We start from the raw sequence: 16,718 nt of genomic DNA, 5'->3' as shown, positions 1-16,718 counted from the left end.
CCACGTTGATCAAGTGGTTCGATTCGATTGCGGAGCATCAATCCAGACCGGATTTGGTTCAACCGGGTTCGCGTAAATATCCGCGTTGAGACAGTCGTTCTGCCGTTGATCCTCCTCCTTCATTCATCCTCTCCGTCCATATAATGAAGTGAACTTACAAGCGCATCTCACGACGCGTGGCAACTCTCGCACGAGCGGCGTCAGTTGCCTCCGCATGCGAACGATTTCGTGCAAGTGTGTGCAAATATAAATATATGCGGGTAAATAATTTACCCTCCATAACGAATAATGAACGGTGGATCCTTATACCGTATATAATATACTATGAAATTTTAGAATCAACATACTTCGCGGAACGGATGAGCGTGGGTCGTCAGATCTTTATACGACCGCATAATTGTTCTATGTCAACATGCGCATTTTAGTTTATCGTCTTCTCTCCTGTGTCCCCCCCCCCCGCCCCCCGGCTGCCTCTCTCTCTTTCTCTCTCTCTCTCCTCTCTCTCGTTCTAGGGTTTCCTCGGTCTCCGATTTGCTGAAGGAATTTAGGGTTCTTCTTCGATCCTTTTCTCGATTTGTTCCCTCTGAAACCTTTTTGATCGATTGGTGTCTCTGAGAGTAGTCGATTCGTCTCCCGACTACCCCGGTCTTCCATCGATCACACATATTAAGAAAAGCCCACATTTTTCTTCTCCTCAATTTCTTGTGAGTTTATCCCATGCTCTAAAGCGGTTTTGTTGGTGTGTTTCTCCAAAATTTACAAGGCTGGGGAGGATTCGAGCGCGCGAGAGAGATCTGGGGATGAGCGGAAACCCTAACCCAGCCGCCGACGCGAAGCCGGCGGGCGCCGGTCGATTCCGGGGCCTCGGCATGCACCATTTGGCGGATGAACACCATGTCCTGCCCTCCGTGATTCTTCCGGCTCAGATCGACGACCCCAGCGCCGTCGGCCGTAGCGGTGAGTTGATTGCGGCTGCCGACGCTCAGACCTTGCAGCAGTACCACGAAGCGGATCACAGCAGCGGCAGCCATGGCATGGAGGAGGATGGGGTTGGGGCCGTGGAGAACGAGGGAATGGAGACGGAAGAGCCGGCTGATCCGAGTCATCTCGGTGATGCCCAAGGTCTGATCGCGCCGCAAGTGGGCGGTAACCAGCTGACACTCTCTTTCCAGGGAGAAGTCTTCGTTTTTGATTCCGTATCCCCAGAAAAGGTGGTATTTTTACCACGCGTACTTGATTCACTTAATTCAATTCTAAAGATCGAATCTTCAAAAGATACCTTTTAATATCCCGTGATTGTTGAAATTTCTCTTTTCTGTTGGATTCTACAGGTTCAAGCTGTGCTTTTGTTGCTAGGAGGTCGCGAGATGCAGACTAGCTTGAATCCTTTTCCATCATCTTCTATGCACAACAAGGCACTGTATTTGACTACAAGTTGTCAATTTGTTTCCTATGCGTGCATTTGCTGCTCCAACAGTTGAGTTGCCTTTGATATGTGACAGCGCATGAATGTTCCACATAGAGTTGCATCCTTGATGCGGTTCCGGGAGAAGCGGAAAGAGCGGAATTTTGAAAAGAAAATACGTTACACTGTTCGCAAAGAGGTCGCGCTGAGGTAGGAGGGTGCATAATCTGAAGTCGTTACTGCTTTTTTTCTTGAAATGTTTCTTAAGAGACCGAGTTATGTTACCTGTTTTACCAATTTGGTATGTTGGTTCCTTTTTCTTAAAAACAACCATGATGGAGATCTTAATAGTCTTAGGAATGCTTATTAATTATATATTAGTTTACTGGTATTATTTTAATTACATCAAAACAGCAATCTATCACAATCAACAAATATGTTGGATGTGCTAATAATTGCCTTGTCATTTTGGTAGTTATGAAAGTGACACAAATTCACGGAGATGTTTTTTTTGTTTGCCACTTTTGTTGAGAATTCATGTGTTAAATGTTACTCTTTTTAGGACTATGAAGGGTTTCCTGTAATTGTGGTGGCATTGGCATTACTTGGGTTTTGTATTTTCTACTTTTGGAATTTAAAACTTACAAATGCCTGAAATATTATTTTTGGTAACATCATTTTTTAAAATGAAACACAGCGTTTTTCAACATCTAACTTTTCAAGAAACAAATTCATGATGCAGATGAAAAAAAAAAAATCGTCTTACTTCCTCTTGAACCAGCTTCCTGTTTGCAATGGAGGATGGAGGCCATAGAGTTCAGATGTTTGGTTTGTCTACAACATCCTATTAGAGCCCTTAGTCATTGTTCAGAGACCTGCCACTCTTTTTAGTCATTTGTTGGAACTGGAGTCTTCTTCTGGTAAATTCACCTAATTAGTAATGATAATAAAAGATGTGACTGTCCTTTTATAGCATATCCTCATTTTTATATTATTAAAAATAGGTGGTGACCATCAAATGGACCTTCTAAGATGGACAGTTATACATGTCGTTTGTTGTATATATTTTTAAGAGCAGGAAAAAAGATAACAGCATGGAGCATGACCTGAACTTTTGGTAAGTGAAGTATATTGTTGCCAATCATTGTTTAGTAAAGTTTTCATTGCATTCTTTAAGTGTATTAATGTTGATGTGCAGGATTGTCTTAACTAAAATATTTATAACAGAAAAAGAATTTAGAAAATTTAGCAATCATTTTCACCATATAAATTAAAAAAGTGCCACTTCAAGTTCTTCAGTTGGATAACTAGTAAAGAGTGTGAATCGAAAAGAAAAAACTCGATTTGGCTGGAAAAGCTTTAGCAGCCATCGAAATTACTTTAATGTATTGGTGTTTTCTCTGTATATCCATGTAAATAAAATTTTGTGTATGATTCTTGGGAACATATTGACTTGTATGCACTTTTCATTGGTTTGTGTAAAAGAATATATAGGTGCGTAGTGTTTATATGCACCTATAATGAGAATAAATTCATGTAATATATACATATATATATGTATACATACATATACATACATACATACATACATAAGTAAATAAATACATATACATATATACATATGTATTAGTTGTTTGAACTTTGAATGATCCATTTCAGGTTTATACCCCCAGGCCATGTAGGTTTCTTGCATAAATCACTGATATGTGCTATGTGCTCTAGCACATTATATTGTGGGATGTGAGGTGTGAGCCATGGCTTAATGACCACCATGTGCCACTTGTTGCAGAAATGGAAAACCAGTCTTTTGCTCTTTTGGCTTGTTCTCTGTTTTCCTTACTGTTCATTTTATATGATGATTTTTAATTTCTTTTTCCAACTTGTAATACAGGATGCAACGAAATAGGGGTCAATTTACATCATCTAAATCGAAGACTGAAGATTCCACAGGTGGTGCTACCACTTCTGATGCTAACCAAAATTGGGGTTCTCCAGAGAATAAGATCCCAGCGGCATCTGCGTAGGCATCTTTACTTTCACAATGTCTAGTTAAATACTCACCGTCCATAACTTGGATTCTGCTTTTCTGTTTTCAGATTGATTTCATATTTCTGGATTTTTCAGAAGTGTGAAATATTAGGAGGTGATGTGTTTTAGAAGGTATTCAGTTGTCTTAATTAGTTTGTTTAAAATAAAAATGGTTTACGCTGATAATGAAGAATGACTGAGATTAGAAATTCTCTAATCAGTTAAAGCATTTGTACGACACATTTAATGTATTTCTTATTAAAAGAACCAAATATCCAAATGTTGATCTGAAAATTTGAAGGCATTTAAAATAATGAAAAAAATCATGATGTTGCAATACATCCAACTTAATTTTATTGAATGAGGATGTGAAGAAAAATACATAAGAACAAAACATATTAATTGTTAAGTTCAGTTTAATATATTTAGTTCAGTTGTTAGGCCAGTGTGTTCTTATACATCAAATGTTAACTGTTTCAATTTGCCAGTTGATTTATTTCATTTTAATATCCATGTGATAAGTAACATTTGAGAAAATGATATTCAGCTAGTGATTGCTAATTTCTAATGACTATTTATCTTGTACATTTAAGCATAATTGATTATGTATAGAATATTGGAAATTGCTTCAACCTCAAATACCTGACATAATTGTTTTCTGAATTTGCACAGATGCCACCACTGTGGCATCAATGCAAAGTCTACGCCGATGATGCGCCGTGGGCCTGATGGACCGAGGACTTTATGTAATGCATGTGGACTTGTGTGGGCAAACAAGGTAGACTCTCAGAATATGCTAATTGTCTTGAATCTCATGTCTTCTTAGCTTTCTTCTTGAGTAATAATTCTTTTTGCTGGTATTGATGCATTGTTTTAGATAAACTTATGCTTATTTAACTATTGATTCAAAACATTTTTCTTAGGAATATTGTATCTTTTATGCAATTATAATTATCTGAAGCTGACATTAAGTTGTTTTAGCTGTATAAAATAAATTTATATGAGATAGTTGTCAATCCTCGATAAGTTATTTCTTATTCTACTATTTACATGCTTGTTGGAATGGATTGTCAAATTGTGTTAAAATGTCCATATGTTTTGATTCTTTAAATCGAGTGATATATTGTATTTTTTTTCTTTTATATTTAACATCGTCAAGCATATTTGCATTTTATTTTGAATCATATTGGTTTGTAATTATATGGTTGCTTTTCCTGACAAAACGAGTTCATCCTTGATCAGTGTAGAGAACAGGTGGGATGAAGTTGGGGCATATGTATCCTACTTTCCTTGTTTTACTTCTTTTTATTGTTCATCAAACTTAGCTTAAAAAACCAGTGGACCACAATCTGGATTTAACCAGCTGGAGCTGATCTCGGGATAGCGGAGGCACCAGCAACAGGTTTGGTTTTATGAGAGACGTTTATGGATAAACAAATCTGGATGAATTGTTTGGATAGGTTGATCCTGATGGATTCAGCATTTAGAGCTTGAGATTGTGTATTGTTATGAAGAAAGAGGGAGGGAGGGAGGGATTGGTCCATTGACCGGACATGCTAACTCCTCTTTGATGATTTGAATAAATTTTTTGTTCAGAGACTATAGTAGGTGGCATTACACAGACAATACAGAAAGTTCTTGAGAATATGAGAAAAGGAGCCGGTACTTGAAAGAAAAGCAGAAAACCTGATTGAATAAAAGATATATTTTTCTTTACTGGTTAAATATTGACTATATATTCATTGTTGCATTGGTTTTTATGTACATGTAAAAACTAAAAATTAGGTTTGTTTCTATTTAGTGAAATAAATTTTATTTTTGACAAAGTTTTTGTAATATATTACATTTCTATGATTCTCTAACATCTAAAACATCAGTTGTTTTTTGTGTTTTCTATAATTTTTGTTTTTTCTTATCGTTATTGGTTACACATTTTACTAGATTACACATTTCACATATTTTCATGTTTGATGTTTTTTCTATAGCTAACATTCTATTTGTTTGATATGTCCATTTTTTAATTTTGTTGAATTTATTTTACCTTGAGTTGTAATTCATCATTTAGATATGACTCCATTGAAACCTTTCCCAATCCTGATTTTGATTCCAATCTTGATCTCTATTTTTTAAACCTTTGTTGTCAAGTGTTATTGTTTTTTGTTATTCCATTCATTTTTTCATTTTTTGTAGTGAGCTTCTCGTTTTGATTTCTTTGTTCAAAGGGTGTTTATACTTCTCATATGTGCCGTACATATTAATTAGCATACGATAAAAACATGACCATCATGCCTTTTCTTAATATTGACATTGCTTACTGTTCTTGTGTTATGTATACAGAGACATTGCATTTTAGTGTGCCTATGAGAGTTGTCATATTTATACAAGTGTGGCATCTTTCTCATTCTATAAAAATCCTGAGAAAGCTTGAATCCGAGCATAGTTTTTTGAATATTTCATTTCTGTTCTTTTGTCATGTAACACATTTGATTATTTTAACATTATCAAGGAACATCTTTTTGGCAGTTAAAGTTTCATCACATGAAGTTGTCAATTTTTACCTTGCAGATTCTGTTGTGAGCAAAGTTTTACAAAAATGTCTTAGTGACTCTCTCCAGTTCCATAGCATATGCCTAACGTTCTAGTGATTCAATAGTGAACTCATTGTCAATCTAGTAAATTGAAATTAGCTTGAATTTTTGTTGTAGACTATGATATTAGTTAATTACACTATATTGCCCTTGAGAATTTTGCCCTGAAAAAAAAAAAAAATCACTGAACTTAGGTTGAAGAAATGGAACCAAAGTAATTTTTAGGGTGTTGCATAATCTGCTTGGGTAGATACTATGATATGATGAGGAACGGTTAGTTTTATTTCTCGGAAAGAGAGGTAACAGGTACTGTTTTGAGGGAAGAATTTGTCAATATGCATTTGCATTCTATTTAGCTATTTTCCACGCCAATATTAAGTGGAAAATGATAAAATAGGTTTGAAAAAGACAATTAAGTTTTCCTTTTTGTGTGCGTGTATGAGTGTATGACTTGCCTTTCAATTAACCTTAGATCATGTTGCTGTGTTTGCAGGGAATAATGAGGGATCTATCGAAAAATCCATCTCCAGCTATTCTCAATGCTTCGCCAGAACCAAAAGAAGGGGTAAGTGATCTCGACATCACTGTACAGAGAGATCAAATCTCTGAACATCCTTGTATCTCTCTTGGCCTTCTGCATTTCTTTCATGGAATTATATAACCCGACAATATCGCATTTAATCTGATCATCCCCTTCGTTTACTCATCTTTGCAGCAGAACAACTCTGCCGAAGCTGCCATCGCCCAGTCGATCGCTGTGGCAGCCAATGGTCATGACACATCATGAGAGGTGCTGTGCCATCAGAACCGAAGCCTCCAGTGAAGAAGAGATGGCTGGTTGAACAGGGGAATTAATCCTCCTTGGCCCTTCCAGATTGTGTAATGTTATTTAACATGTACCATATTCTGAGAGTTAATATTAGGATCTTTCTGGCTCCTTGTTGGTATTAATACTAAGGCAACCTTGTTACAGTTAAATGTTAATTTGTGGGTGATTCATCTTGCAAAATATCACTGTGATCTTTTCTTTTTCGTTCACTATGGAGAAGTGTTCTGCCGGTATTTGAAGGGCACTTCCTCGATCGTGGTGCTTTGATTTGCGTGGATGGAAGCCTTGATTCGAATCTTCAAGATTCACGCAAGACGCTGTGTTACTTAAACAAAAAATTAAATTACATTATTATGCATATATATATATATATATATTCTTCCATAATAAATGATTTTTATATTTATTTCTCCAAATATAAGTTATGAAATCTAAAAACTAGCATATTTAAATCGCATTAGCTAAAATTCCAATTGACATCAATATCCTTTAGTTATTCTACATTTTTGATGTATTACGACGTAAAGCTAAGGATAAATATGTGATAATAATGGTAAAGGAAAAGAAATAGTAATAATGATAATAATAATAATCTCGCCGTACAAGTTAAGTTGTGGTGGGGCCCGAAGACGACGTCCAGAGAGGGATCGGGAACGAGTCAAGTCTTCCTTCAAAAGCGACCCCAGCGGAAGAAACTCGTGTTCTTCGTCTACCCAATTCCGGGCCGCGGCGCAGATCCGATCGCGGGGGGAGACAGAGGGCTGAGAGGGAAGACGAGTTCTAGGTTTCTGATCGGGGGCAGGGTTCCGTCGTCGGGGGATGCGATGGCCCGACGGTCCTCCTCCTCCAGCCGGTGGCGGTACCTCCACCCCGCCTACTACCTGAAGCGGCCGAAGCGGCTCGCCTTCCTCTTCATCGTGTTCGTCGTCGCCACCTTCGCTGTCTGGGACCGGCAATCCCTAGTCCGGGAGCACGAGGTCTCCCCTGGCTTTCTTTTGCCCTTCTCCGTTCTTGCTCAGATTTTGGATCTCGGGCTAGGTTTTGAGTTCTTTAATTTCTTAGGAAGATCTGTGTTTCAGTCACTTTATGTCGATTGGATTTATTATAAAAAAGTTTTCGATGGAGCCCTTTATTTCTCTGATTGATATTTTTGCATTTTGATCATGCATTACCGGGTGTTGTTAGGGGATCTGATGGTGTTGTTCCTGATGACTAGTTCAATAAAAATGACTCCTTTTGGCTATTCTAGACTCTAGACCTAAATGGATGTTACGAAGAATACATTTTCATATATACATGCTTCAATCAGGAGATTATACGCCATGTTTCTTGTCTGCCTGTGAAATTGCTCCGTCTTTAAATATTCAAATAAGTGAGTACGTCACATAAGTGCTACCAGACTACTAGGAAGTCTAATACGATGTAACGTGCAGGCAGAGATCACCAAACTTCAGGAACAATTGAACAGATTGCAGGATCAGGTAAATACCATTTCTTTTATTATTATTATTATTATTATTATTATTATTATTATTATTATTATTCCTATTGTGCCTTTAGCTGAATGATTCTTGGATGTTTCTTCAACTGTTGCTTCCTGTAGTTGCGGAATGCAGGCGATTCGAAACAGTTGAGGGAAGACTCTACTCATACAACTGACAAAGTTACTCACAATGATAATGTCTGGGAAAGTGAAATTGATCCCATTAACGATCAACGTAGAGAAAAAGTTAAAGAGGCTATGCTTCATGCATGGAACTCATATGTAAAGTATGCTTGGGGCCAAGATGAACTTCAGGTTGGTTGTTTAACACAGTAGCATCGAGAGATCTGAGTTTATTCAATCATGAATCAACTACTTCCCTTAGTTTTCAGTCTAAAGCTTCAACATCAATTACATGATGTCTTTCCTCCTGTGACCAGCCTCAAACAAAGAATGGTGTAAATAGTTTTGGTGGTCTTGGAGCAACTCTTGTGGACTCTCTTGATACACTATACATAATGGGCTTAAAAGATGAATTTCAGAAAGCTAGAGAGTAAGTTGTAACAGCACCATGTTAGTTTTTTTAGTTCATTTAATTTGCTGCGAGCTTTCCTTCTGTTTGTGTTAAGTGTGTTTCCACTTTTGGCTTTGTTTTTTATATTTGCCTGTTATGAGCAAATGTTTTGACAATTTGTGCACTTCTGTACTTTCCCTTGAGAAAAAAACAAATAGGAACATTTTCATGTGTTATGTGTGAAACAAAATAATATCAAAGAAAACTTTATGAGATTATTTATACAAAAACAAAAATATACATAGCAACTAATTTTACTCTACATTTGATTTGAAAATTTGTTGCTTGTTTAAGTTTTCTTCTAACTCACTGGTGGTCTATGACAGGTGGGTTGCAACTTCGTTAGATTTCAACAAAGACTATGTAGCAAGTGTTTTCGAGACAACCATAAGGTGGCGTTATAAGGTTTAATTTTATGTTTTGTTATCTTTTTTTCTAGGTATTGTGTCGAACATATTTACCTTTGATATATCCAATTATAGTTCTGCCTAATTTATATTATAAAATGCATCATGCCATTGCAGGATAAGAGAGCTAAGTGGCCTTGTTAATTTTCTCCAAGTGTATATATTTTCTCATATCTAGCCCATATTATTTATTCAAATTTCAGAGTTGTTGGTGGACTTCTTAGTGCTTATGACCTTTCTGGGGACAAGATATTTCTGGAGAAAGCGAAAGACATTGCTGATAGGTTGCTACCTGCATGGGACACACCAACTGGCATTCCATACAATAGAATCAACTTGGCTCATGGCAATCCTCATAACCATGGATGGACTGGGGTACATCTTGAAATCCGTTTTGTTATTCTTTGAAATGTGTGATCAAAATTTTTCTTATGTTAAATAATATGTTAATAGTTAACATATTGAATTTTGTAATTTCAGAACTCTATTCTTCATATCAGGTTCTTAACTTGTAGTTTTGATGTTGAAATTCATAAATGAATAGCAATATTTTCTCGACTAAGGAAGCTGTTGTTTAGTCCATATGGAGAAGTTTTCCTAGGGGACGTTTACTTTGAGCTTCTGTCAGCATTTTTGTTTAATCTTGTCAATGTTCAATTACTTAATTTTCAAATATTTGAAACTTGGAATTGTCTACATTATAATTTCGTTAGTACGAAAATATGAATTCAATGAATGTGAGAAGGTTAGGTTAGATATGGTATATTTTCATGGTGACTCCTAGGATATAATCATTAATCGTTATTTTATACATCGATTTCACGACTTCTTTACCTGTAATTATCTTGATAATTGGAAATCCATAATATGAAACATGTAACTCAATTAATAGCATCATTCATAAGAACTTATTGAAATAGATATTAGATCTTTTGCTATTCTTAGAGTTCTTTTAGTGTCTTCGTCTGGGTTTTTAATTTCGAATGATACCACCCATACTGGGCGGTACCGTCGATTAGGGTTGTTTCCGCCTCATTACCACGTGAAATCGGTCGGTGACGGTTGATTTCGACCTTCGTCGCCCGCTATAGTACGATATTAGCCGAGGGAGAAGGAAGAAGGGAGAAGAAAAGGGAGAACCTGAAGATCTGACGTTGCTCTCCCTCGCTGGATGTTGCAGATGAGATGTCACCTCCTCGTCTGAGGCTACGTGGTCTCGACGTCGTTGGTGACTTCTCCTCATCCGTGCGGAGAGAAGAAGCCTCGGCGATGACGTCGTCGAGGCTTCACAGGGAGAAGAAACGAGGCGACGTTGCCCTTTATTTTTAATCTTTTAACTTTTTTATTATATATATACACACACACTGAGTGGTACGCCAAAGCATACCACTCAGTATACTCGTACCATACCATACTGAGCTGATCTCGATATTTCGGTATGGTACGAAATTGCGAACCTTGGTCTTCGTTCCTTATGTTGCAGATAATTCGTGATTGTGGCTAATTTCTTCTATTTGAGTTTCACTGCTTTCTGCATGTTGTTCTGTAGTCATGATTGATTATTTGATCTTTGACTTGCCTTTTACTGATAATTTCCTTATGTAATATGTTTGCTTTGATATTCTTTTTGCAGGGAGAAAGCATTTTAGCAGATTCTGGAACTGAGCAGCTCGAATTTATAGCTTTGTCCCAAAGGACAGGAGACCCCAAATACCAGCAGAAGGTACTTCGATTAAACTTTGGTTTACCATTCACAATACGAGTTGGTTTGTCAAGACACTTCTAAGCAGGTAGTTGCACTCCTGTATATTGGCTAGGACTCTGCATCTCTTTGATGGATTACATTAAGTTGGTTGTTGTTTCTAGTAGATCCTTTTTTGTAGCTTTTTCAACTCAGTGATATCTGGAAAAGGGTTGTGATGATCATTACAGTAATAACTGATTTGACTTGTTTGTTTCAACTGTTGAGCCACATTTTTAGGATTTTAATGGATTGTTGTAGATAAACTTTGCAGTGGATTATCTCTAATCAGTATGTATCTACACTTTTTTTGGTTTCATCCCATGATAAATAATGTTGACTAGGTATATCATCGTCAACAATAACAACAAAGTCGTAATGTCCGAATTATTTATTGTTTCTAGTAAAATCTATTTAGTGACTTTACACATATGATACTTTATTGATTTAATTGTTTGTCAAGGGGCAGCCTCTCAGTATGCCATTTAAGAGAGATGTGAATTATAGCTAGCAATTTTTTTTTTGTTGATCCGATTGTTTCAGAAATGCTTTTATGACATGGTTGTTGATTTTGTACAAAGGATGGTAAAGAAAGATCTTAGTACTGGAACCTCTTTGTATCATTTTGCCATTTTCACAGGCGGAGAAGGTCATCAGGCAACTGCAGAAGACATATCCTAGCGATGGTTTACTTCCCATATATATAAATCCTCATTCAGGAGCAGCAGCATCATACTCAACAGTTACATTTGGTGCAATGGGTGATAGGTGATACGAGCTTTCTTCATCTGTAATGTTATGGACTGGCTATAATTGTGATTGTTGAGTTTTGTTACTTCATCTGTCCTTGAATTGTTCTCTGTCTTCTTCATTATTCGTTTGTCATACTGTTAAAATCTCACTATCTGATGTAGAATGTATTCTATTTGTAAACTTAATCTGTTTGCAGTTTCTATGAGTATTTACTTAAAGTGTGGATACAAGGAAACAAAACAGATGCTGTCAAGCATTATAGGTTGGTGGTTTATGTTATTGCATATCAATGCTCTGAAGTCCTTTTATCATAAAACTTCTTATGGCATATCTGTATTTGTTACCTTTGATTTTTTTGGGGATATGAATGCCTGTCAGCAAGCATTTCTGAACCTCTATTTCTACGGTAGGAATTATAGTGGCAGATAACTCACTAATAATATGAATAATTATATCACAGAGAAATGTGGGAAACATCAATGGAAGGGTTGTTGAGCCTGATTAGGAAATCAACTCCATCTTCTTTTTCATATATCTGTGAGAAAAATGGTGGCTCTCTTTCCAACAAGGTATGCTTCTTACTTGCCTTAAGGAAAAATAACCTAAATCTTGTTGTTCTAAGTTTGCAGTTTATTAATTTTAACATTGTATTTCTTATTGAAGCAGATGGATGAACTGGCATGCTTTGTTCCGGGCATGTTAGCTTTAGGATCCTCTGGATATGGCTCTGAAAAAGCTGAAAAGATTTTATCTCTTTCAAAAGAGGTACTTCTTTTGGACCATATATTTTAGTCTCCTTGTCCCTTCATTTACATAAAATCTAGTTCAATTTTATGGTCATTTATCCTATATGAAGCACCATGGTCCTGCAAAAGTATCTTTCAACCAGATCCATGTAATACCCAAGTGCAGGAATAGCTAGTCTACTAATTGTAGATTTGTGAATTATTTTACATGATTAATTGTGAATCTAAAGCCAAAATGTTCTACCTAGAATGCTGCATCTTAACTGTTCCTTTTTCCTTTTTCTATTTTGGCCTTCTATGTAAGTCGTTCTATGACTAGTCAAAATTATAAGTTAAAATCTTGACAATCATAGGCTATTTCACCACATGATTCAACATGTTGAGAATTAAAGGGAAGTTAAAAGTGAATATATAAAGTTATAAACATTTGCAACTTTTAGCAACTATGTACGTAATGCTACAGCTTGGAAAGATCAAAGTGATTATCTTTTACCTTTTTAGAATTGGTGTTTGATGAATGACTTGTTAGAGGATGCAACAGAAAAGAAAATCAACTTTTATCCACCTAAGATGATTTTCACTTAGAAGCAAAGAATTTTTTTATAAGAAACAGTCCCTTGTAAAAAAATAAATAAAGCATCCGAAAACCACAATGATCCATATACCCAAATTAGAAGAGGGTAAAAAAAGTTGAAGTCTTGCTTGACCAAACTTTGCAACATAGAGAATGCTTGACTGAACAATCGAATCAAAGCATGCAATATAGTTTGAGAATATCATATTTGGTGATTTGTAATTGTGATTTGTGATAACAAAAAAAAAGAGAGGTAGTGGTTTACCTTGTGGCGGCGGATTTCTGCTGTTCAAGTCCGCTTATCTTCAGCCTGTGAACTTAACTGTTATACCTTATAGTTGGGCTGTAGATTATAAAAGACAGATCTGGCTTTCACAACATACTTCGATAAGTTATTTATTTAATGATATGCAGCTGTTCAAGTCCGCTTATCTTCAGCCTGTGAACTTAACTGTTATACCTTAAAGTTGGGCTGTAGATTATAAAAGACAGATCTGGCTTTCACAACATACTCCGATAAATTTTTTGCAGCTGATACTTTAAATTGAAAAGCGATTTTTAATAACAGATGGCCGTTTTTCTAAAATGAAGATGATAAATCCAATTCTCTTAAACTTTTCTTTTTCAAATCATGCTTGATCTAGTGTTTTGCTTTTTAGCCTTTTATTTCCAATTAGTGTGTTGTTCGTGCAGCTTGTTTGGACTTGCTATAATTTCTATCAATCAACTCCAACAAAATTAGCAGGAGAAAACTACTTCTTTCATGATGGACAGGTCAGATTACTGTTTGTTTGTAACTTCTCTTTCAAGTCATGTTATCTGTCTACAATGCTTCTGATATATTATTGCAGGACATGAGTGTTGGCACTTCATGGAATATACTGAGACCTGAGACTGTTGAGTCACTTGTGTACCTATGGCGTTTCACTGGGAACAAAACATACCAAGAATGGGGTTGGAACATATTTCAAGCATTTGAAAAGAATTCTCGTATCGATTCTGGTTATGTTGGACTGAAGGATGTAAGTCTTACCATATCAATAACATAGGATGTTTATGTGGAAGAATTACTCAGTGGTTATTTTTCAGAAATTTATCATGCATTACTTGATAAAATGCACCCATATATTGATTTGGGATAAGGAAGGTAAATGAGTTCCCATCGACCTTGGAGCTCACTTAAGTATGAAAATTGACAAATAGTTACTGCATTTGTTGTGGTAGCTGATTGAAGTTGGGTTTCTTATGAAAGCTTGCGCAAGTTAAGGTCAAATCAATATAGTATCACAGCCATGTAACTGTAGACCTAGGAATTTTCTGGTTTGCAACTAGAAAGGAATGTAGTTGTTATCTGAATTGCTAGAGATTGTACAAATATTTCTGAATAACAATATCTTAAAGAAGAGGTAAGACAAAAAGGAAAGATGGTATAGGTCCAGAATCACTTCAGTAGGGCCTTCTACTGATATACATTGACACCAATGTTACCTGGAAAAAAAACACATCCAGGCGCTCCATCCCTCATCAGTTCATATCCGTGCCTGCTGCCATTAGCCTTCTTCTTGGTTAGAGGAGAATGAAAAAGAGAACAGGAGAGGAAGAAAGAGAGTAAGAAGAGCCATGTTGTCATTGCTGCTCTCTGCATTGGCTCTGCTAAACTGAGAGAGAAGCTTGGGAGAGATGTAAATCAGGGGCTGCTTTCTGGACCATAGGATTAAGTGGGTTAAAATGCCAACCTTGGGGAGTAGGTTTTTGTTTCTTTTAGAATATACACTGTTTTGTATCGCAGAGTTTTCCTTCCTGTCTTTATCATTCTATGTTTCCAGTTAGAAGACTGCTAGGTATCTGTCTTAACCTTCTTTTGACTGCCTTCTTTTTGGCTTCACTGGATCATTTTCCATGTTTGTGCTGTAGCTCTTACTGCTACAGCTGCATTATTCCCTTAGGTGGACTGCTATTAGAGCAAATTACCATATACATGTGATGCAGCTGCAAGACCTTTGCTTAGGTATCCAGTCGAATAAGATGAGTTTTGCAGGAAGCAGAGTCAGAAACGATTTGTAGGTTAGATTCTTCAGTTTGGTTAGGATTGAACAAATTCATCATCGAATTTCTTTCAATATGGGATGACTTACTGAAATATCTTTAGGTTTATTACAGGATGATTTATGGATTAAGCAAAATTTTGGAATGTCTGTTGAACATATTATCAGGTTTTTCATCTTCTTTGTCCCTTTTGTTTTTTCCACAAAGATTTATTTTTTACTTCTTTAGGGGGTTTTGTTTTGCTGGTATTGCAACATGCTGAACAGTATCAAATGGAACATTCTGACAGCCAGCTGACACTTTTGGTGTCACCAGAAATTCAATTCATGCTCTCAGGCTTTGTTGGACTGCTTTCAGGCTCTGTTTGATTCTTTTCACTTGTATATGGTAGCTTGACAGGGTTGATGATGGTTTTGTTTTTCCCTTCATACATATTTTGAAGATAGCTCTATTCTGGTACTTCTGTTCATGCTTTTGCTACATGAACTCCTCTTTACCAGAATTATCTAACTTCATGGTGGACTACCTCAGTGACTGCTCTATAAGTTCAAATATTGTTTGAGATGAATAAAACCACCCTTTCTGCATCTCCTTAATCATCTGGACTTATGTTCTGCCATTCTGTTTCCAGGTCAACACGGGTGTGAAGGACAACATGATGCAGAGCTTCTTCCTTGCAGAAACACTTAAGTACCTCTACCTTTTGTTCTCACCACCGTCGGTCATCTCATTCGATGAGTGGGTTTTCAACACTGAAGCCCATCCTTTGAAAATTACACCCAGAAATGATAAAGTCGAGAACGACGAAGGAGCAGAGGCAAAACCACAATCGAAAGCAGTCATTAGGCCATTTGGGAGAAAGCAGGGAAGAATATCGGATCATAATTGACACAGTTTTGTAACACAGACTTTTATTTATGAAACAGATGCCCCTCCTTTAGTTTATTTAGAACAGATAAACACCTATAGCTTCAAAAATTTTACTTAATTGAAATGAGGGGCTTATCTCTGTTTTGCTTGGCATGGTATTTTCATTATAAGATTAATCCGAATGTTATTTGGAATAATGCTTGATGTTGCAGGAGAGACTTGTTTTGTCTCCATGAATCTGATTAGATCTTGGAATTTAGAATTGTTTTAACTTACGAAGGTTAAGTGCTACGGCTAAAAGACCAATCGGTATCGAAGATTCTATTGCTTAAAAATTTTTGTTGCTTAGACCACATAAATCTACAGATTAGTAGTGTTGTGAATATGAATTGTGAAATATGAATGACTTTTGGAACTTGACAAAGAATATATGAGTTAACTGTGTTCTTGGCTTTTCCAATTGCTTCTTTTTCCTCAGTTTCAGATATCTGAAAGCACCATATCTGGATATGATGGTAGGCCCTGTTTTGCCTTCTTGATTGGTGGTTGTATGTTGTGTGTGTCGACTACATTCTCGCTAACGACACTTGGGAGGCCCATGCAAATTAATGTGAAATTGCATTCTTTCATGTTCCTTATTTAATGGTTTGTGTTACCAAAAGAAGATCTCTCTA

The 16,718-nt window shown here is 36.4% G+C and overlaps 2 protein-coding genes across 3 annotated transcripts; both read left to right on the top strand.

Annotated features, from left to right (window-relative positions):
• Window positions 1-457: 457 nt before the first annotated feature.
• Window positions 458-7,030, top strand: LOC135605399 (GATA transcription factor 20-like). Of its 2 annotated transcripts, none has more exons than XM_065095445.1 (7): window positions 458-1,211; window positions 1,332-1,415; window positions 1,503-1,615; window positions 3,297-3,425; window positions 4,106-4,211; window positions 6,515-6,586; window positions 6,740-7,030. In XM_065095445.1, exons 1-7 carry the CDS (start codon window positions 801-803, stop codon window positions 6,806-6,808), a joined length of 984 nt encoding a protein of 327 aa, XP_064951517.1. In that variant the 5' UTR covers window positions 458-800; the 3' UTR covers window positions 6,809-7,030. The 2 variants fall into 2 exon arrangements, with proteins under 2 accessions (XP_064951517.1, XP_064951516.1); XM_065095444.1 differs by having other exon boundaries at window positions 6,737-7,030.
• Window positions 7,031-7,547: 517 nt separating this feature from the next.
• On the top strand, window positions 7,548-16,241 carry LOC135605398 (mannosyl-oligosaccharide 1,2-alpha-mannosidase MNS1-like). Its single transcript, XM_065095443.1, has 14 exons — window positions 7,548-7,827; window positions 8,284-8,331; window positions 8,454-8,648; window positions 8,774-8,886; window positions 9,234-9,299; window positions 9,518-9,689; window positions 10,948-11,037; window positions 11,696-11,823; window positions 12,005-12,070; window positions 12,269-12,377; window positions 12,475-12,573; window positions 13,822-13,902; window positions 13,980-14,150; window positions 15,806-16,241. Exons 1-14 carry the CDS (start codon window positions 7,675-7,677, stop codon window positions 16,061-16,063), a joined length of 1,749 nt encoding a protein of 582 aa, XP_064951515.1. The 5' UTR covers window positions 7,548-7,674; the 3' UTR covers window positions 16,064-16,241.
• Window positions 16,242-16,718: the final 477 nt, after the last annotated feature.

This window comes from Musa acuminata, chromosome BXJ2-2, assembly GCF_036884655.1.
Source record: "Musa acuminata AAA Group cultivar baxijiao chromosome BXJ2-2, Cavendish_Baxijiao_AAA, whole genome shotgun sequence".
NCBI classification, from domain to species: Eukaryota; Viridiplantae; Streptophyta; class Magnoliopsida; order Zingiberales; family Musaceae; genus Musa; species Musa acuminata.
Note: the sequence above shows the minus strand (reverse complement) of the source record. Positions and strands in the feature narration are given on the sequence as shown.